At 42.2% G+C, this 5,788-nt stretch overlaps 1 protein-coding gene across 1 annotated transcript in view; it reads left to right on the forward strand.

The window, feature by feature from the left end:
* Positions 1 to 4,121, forward strand: part of LOC104158757 (4-aminobutyrate aminotransferase, mitochondrial-like) — a gene marked incomplete at its 3' end in the record, with an annotated part of 25,560 nt that extends 21,439 nt beyond the window's left edge. The window contains exons 6-8 of the mRNA XM_009696486.1: positions 3,006 to 3,086; positions 3,601 to 3,693; positions 4,059 to 4,121. Coding sequence (XP_009694788.1) covers positions 3,006 to 3,086; positions 3,601 to 3,693; positions 4,059 to 4,121 — 237 coding nt within the window. The remainder of the gene's footprint in view (positions 1 to 3,005; positions 3,087 to 3,600; positions 3,694 to 4,058) is intronic.
* Positions 4,122 to 5,788: the final 1,667 nt, after the last annotated feature.

Consider the following 5,788-nt stretch of genomic DNA (forward strand, 5'->3'; position numbering starts at 1 on the left):
GAAGTTGACAGGCTGCCGGCTACAACCCTGCAGTAAAAGGAACTGCCTCCAAAGTCCAAGATGAATGGTGCCACCAAAACGAGTATGTGCTCTCTCCCACATATGAGCATCAAAGAAGTTACTAGTACCCCATTCCGATTTCTGAAACCTGCACTAAATCAGTGGAGAGGGTGGCACTAAACCTATGAGTCTGGGCCTGACGGCGCACGCAGGATTTCTGGCAGGTTTTACAGCGTCAAGACGTCAGTTGTGCCGTGAAGTTTTTGCAGTGCTAAGGACAGAGAGCTGTGAAGAGCCAGAACTTGTGCAAACCTCACTGCAGACAAGAGCGTCTGCTGGGCTCTGACTGCAGATAAAGTGCCAGCTTTATTGTGAAAGTACTTTTTTTTGAGTAATGCACACTGAAGTAGGGCCCTTGTTTAATGGCAACGATGGGATCGGTGTTTTCTTGTAGGGCTTTTTTGTTTGGTTCGTTTGTAATGTTCCATGTACCCTCGTTACAGCCAGCTATAAAGAACAGAATATCCATCTGTTCATTGGAGGCCACAGCCCCTTGATGTCGATGGTCTGTTTTTCTCAGTGCTGAGTATCGCATTAACAACAAAAGAAAAACACACTTTTGTGCTTAATGGCAAATGTTGTTAATTGACTGTGACAGCCCATAATCAAATTCATGACAAATTTATGGCCTCGTATCTCTAACTTCAGATGAAAATTTACTTCTAAACCGAGATAAGAAGCCAAGTAAGATTTCTCATTCGTACTAAACAAAAACTTTGTGTTAATCTGTCAGTAACATCCTTGCTTAGGCTTCTTTTTAAGCTTCAGTCTGTTGAAACAATGTTTTGAAAGTATACACTGGAACAAGTTACAAAGTCCTAGCTCCTATTCTTCTTGTGTCAGATTTGGTTTTCCCTAAGAATTCTGATGAAGTTTTCTTGCAGGTATGGTGTGACAACTCACACCTCTTGCTGTGGTCTACACGTCTGAATAAATGAGTACTTGTATTGAGGAAAAAGACTGAAGGGTGCTGATAAATGTGCAAGCTTGAGTTGCACTGAAAATATGAACGTTTTGGGGGAGGCAGTCTGTCCCCTCTGGAGACCCATAGAGACTTAAGTCATCAAAGCTCAGCCTTTCATTTCAAAGACAGCTTTTTACAACAATAACAAAAAAAACCAACAAACAAACAAAAAAGGGGCAAATAATGCTGCTTTGCAGATGGCAAATTTATTGAGCTTGTCCTTTTCTGAGCAAATTTAATTTAAAATAAAAAGTAGCACATTGTGAATCAAATAAGATTATCTACAAAGACTAAGAGCAATGACAAATCAATTTTAATCCATGACACTTAAATTAATTGCATAAATGTGACATTCATCTCCATTAGTGGACTGGGGAGACTGAGGGGGTTTTTCCAGAGCTGCTCTTTCGAAACACCTTTGTGGGCAGCAGGCTCGGCTTTCCCACCAGCTGCTGCTCACTGACACCAAAATTACCTGTCTCAAAGCTGTGAATCCTGATGTGGCCCGTCCGTAGGACCAGTGGGACAACTGAAGTTGGGAGGGACCTCAGGTCATCTCTTGCCCAACCTCCTGCTCAAAGAGGGTCGGCTGTGAGATGAAACTGGCTTGCTCAGGGCTTTATCTGAGGTCTTGAAAACTTCCAAGGAGGGAGACTGCACAACCTCTTTGGGCAACCTGTTCCACTGCGTGAAAAAGCTTTTCCTTATACCCAAATCAGTACCTCTCCTGTTTTGATTTATGCCCATTGCTTCTCATCTTCCCATTGAAGAGCCTGGAGCCTGGCTCCATCTCCTCAGTAACCTCCACATAGGTATGGGAAGGCTGCATTCCTGTAGTCACTTCTGTGATCACCAAGGCTCTTGCAGCAACACAGATTCAGTTCTACTGACAAGACAGGGGAAGGGAAGGGCTGGAGAAAAGAAATCTGGGAAGCGGACATGATTCAACCAGGTAGTTTGCCAGTAGCCTATGGAATTCCACTGTTAGGAGAGATCGCATCGCATCCATGAAGACTATTTCAGCATGAGTGGCTCCTGATCCATGTCAGACCTCAATCGGGAATGGAAAGGAGAAAACTGGGAAGCTAGAAATCTGCTGTTGTAATGCACAATAAAGAATGTACCTCTCATTCAGGCTGAGGCACTGAGAAGAGTGACTATGCAAACTGAAGGCCATAGAACAGGAAATATTTACCTGCAAATCAGCAAGCTTCATGAAAACAGTACACAGTGGAAAAGGAATTTCGCCAACATGTCTGGATATATCACAGTGCATGTTCTTGAGCTTGGTTAAATGCGTGTTGCCAAGTAGTGAGGTAATAACACATGGGGTAGCTTCTCGCTGATCTCCTTGCTGCACTGCCCGTTACTGTACGTGCCAGAGTTGTCTAGAAGGGAGACAGCATGCCTGTGCGTTTTGTCAGGAATCTATTTTATTGTCGTGTTGTATTGCTGATCCTTGCACATGTGTTATCTTTCTCAGATGTAGCCCCTGTCCTTTAAGTTTGCCTTTGCCTTGTTCCCCCACATCCCACTGTAAGAGTATCTGGAGGATGGTTATAACCAAAGCATTCTGAAATGGTCTGTCTTGAAGCTTAGTAAGGAAGAAAACACTGCTATCCTAATTGAATTTAGATTAGTTACTCAAACTGAAGGCAAGTAATTAAGGTTTTAAAGTGTATTTCCTGTGTATAAGGAAAATTGAGATTGAGCAACCAAAATGGCAATATTGAAGAGGAAATGTCAGTATCAGCATGCACCTTTTCTAAGGTGTCCTGCAAGAATAAAGTACTAAGGATTAGACAGAACAACATATTCTAAGTCATGAATATTATTCCCTGGTTTTAAAACTCCTTGTGCCATGACTACAAAATCTCTGGCTGGTATTTGTAAATAGAATAAAATGTAACTGCCTTGATATCAACACGATATTTTCATGTGATAGTAAAACCTAACAATTTCTCTTCCTTTGTCTTTTTAGAGCACTTTTATCAACAGACCTGCCCTAGGGATTTTACCTCCAGAGAACTTTGCAGAAAGACTGAAGGAATCTTTGCTATCGGTAAGTTTGAGATAGCGGTGATGAGTTACCATGTTCTGTGTTTAGCAACATGGGCACGTCAAGGGATGTTATGGATTTTAATAGGGAACATTACAGATTAGCTGTTTGTCCACCTGCCTTCCCACTGCAAGTAATGAGATTGAACCTTTTTCACTGACTTGACAGCTGAACGTGAGAGGGTGATATGTCTGCGCTGCAAAAATACTGCCTCTTTCTTTCTACATTCAAGAACTGATGAGAAAACACATTTTCACTGACCTCTGTTCACTGTGTTTTCATAAGAGATAGTGCAATAAGTGGCTTCTGTTTGTCTTGATTTAAATTTGAAGATCCTCGAGACTGAAACTGAGTGGAGCCCTCTCAGCTGCAGTTGAAACTGGCTTTCCTCATCCTAGGCACGGTTGGTCTCCCATTATACTGAAGCTCAGGATGTGAAGGACTGATCAGCATTATCATCACTTTGTGCTATACTTGTGCTTAGTATTTTGGAGTAACTTTCTGTCTTCCTTGACAGGTGGCTCCTAAGGGCCTGCCACAGGTGATCACCATGTCTTGTGGATCCTGCTCTAATGAAAATGCCTTTAAAGCAATATTCATGTGGTACAGAGTGAGTAAAATATTAAGATATTTTTTGTAGGTTTAGATGTAGAAATGAGTATTTATTCATCATCAGAACTGTTATTGTAAAACAAAGTAAGGCTTGGAGGTTGCCTTGTTCATGATGTTATTTATATTCATCCTTGTATAAAATCTTTATTAAAAAGTCTTCGTCTAAGCTTTCACTTTATATTGACACAACTTTAGAAATTAAAAAGAAAAGGAAATGAAGAAAATGCAGACTGCAGTCAGTATGTAAGAGTCACAGTCAGTGTCTTCATTTGCTCTAGCTTGGAATACCAGCATTACTAATTTGTGGTTCAGCCATAAATGCATTGGTCATTGTTGGGTTTTGGTTTGGTTTGTTTTTTGCAGAACAAGGAGAGGGGCCATAATAATGTCACAAAAGAGGAACTGGAATCTTGCATGATTAACCAGGTAACATTTGTTCTTCACCACACCTACAGATGTACCCTTGGCTTGGGTTTATAAGGGAAGATTGGGAGGAAAAATTGGCTTTACTATCTCTGCAGTGGAATCCGGTTTTGTAAATTTAGGAAATGGCAAAATACAAATTGCTCCCAACAAATACCAAGACTTGCTGCATGTATTCTTTTGGATCCTTCCCAGTTGTGAATTTTGGGAAGATCTCCCTTTTTTCATGACATACCATTTGCTGGAGAGGGGCCTACGTGATGGATGAATCCATGGAGATCATTAATACATGGAAAAGTTTAAAAAAAAATAACAACAGACCTCCTAATTTTTTTTTCTGAAGTTGTGATTTTATGGCTTAAAACTGATCAAGGAGTTGGTTAAAATTGGACTGACTAAATGTTAACAGGCAGAATGTGGAAACTGAGATGCAGCTGATAAACTTCTGAAGTCCTGTTCACCTTGAACCGAGGTGGTCTTGCTCCTGCCAGTCACAAATCTTAACATGCAACAATAGGAGAAAACAGAGTATTTAATCTCTTATTTGAGATAAGTATGTTAGAAATTAATAACCTGCTGGTCCCAGCCTGATCTTTGGCACTTCCGTAGTGATGAGCATTCAATTCATTCACATGGGATTAGGAAACTCTTTTGGCTTTAAAAATGAGGAGGGTTCTTATAGGGTTTTTTGTTTTGTTTTGTCGTCAGTATTTTTTTTAAGTACTGTGATGTTGCTTACAGCATGGTCAGACAGATGGCTGTGCCAATACTAATAAGAGGATGGCACATCATGAGCCAACGGAGCAGGAATCTTGTAAGATGACCAAAGACTTGTAAAACTAACGATCACTTTTTGGCCAAGTTGAGCTATCTAAGCATTAGGATTCCTCTTTGAGCTAATTGTTGGAGTTCTCTTTACAGTTGGGGCAGGGGACAGATTTGAGAGGGCAACTCCATCCCCCTTTTCGGTAGGGGCCGGGGGGGAGGATATCCTCTGGAATCCAGTTACAAATATTGGAGCCTTGATCCCGTAGCTGGGTGTGGGGTACAAGACTAAAGGTGTAAATGGAGTGTGTAAGTGGTGACGATCCTCTCACCTGCAGGATGAGAGAGAGGCATAGAGAAAGAGAGTTTGTATTTTTAGCGGGGCTGGGGGTTTAGCCCAGGTATATCCTTTTATTACATTCCAGATAGTATAGACTTTGTGTGTCTTTTGTCATGGAGCCTTCTGATTCTTGGTGCAGCGAGTCACCAGGAATGCACGGGGCAGCCCCAACCTCTCCTCGCAGAGCCTGCGATGCCACACCTCGGCACGGCCACCCCGTACACACGTGCTTGTAGTTTGTGCAAAAAGGGGCTGATCGTACTGAATGCTCAGCCTTTGTGTGAGCTCATGTGCGAAGTGATATTATGACACAGTATAAATTGCCAAGTGTTTATTAGTATTAGCGATGTATTTTAGGAGGTCAGGCAGTTTTTAGGGGATGACAAATGTATTTGTATAAATGGGTAAATACAACAATTTGCGGTGCCTGATGGTTGAAGAGGAAACGGATCAGCATGCTGCGAGAGGCAGCAGCTTGGATCCAGCCATCCCGCTGTGCTCTGGCTGTGGGTTTGTGTCTGGGTTGCGTCAGGCGCCCGCGGCCGCACGGACGGCAGGGCCGCCT

This window comes from Cariama cristata, unplaced genomic scaffold, assembly GCF_000690535.1.
Source record: "Cariama cristata isolate BGI_N322 unplaced genomic scaffold, ASM69053v1 scaffold13903, whole genome shotgun sequence".
Lineage (NCBI taxonomy): Eukaryota > Metazoa > Chordata > Aves > Cariamiformes > Cariamidae > Cariama > Cariama cristata.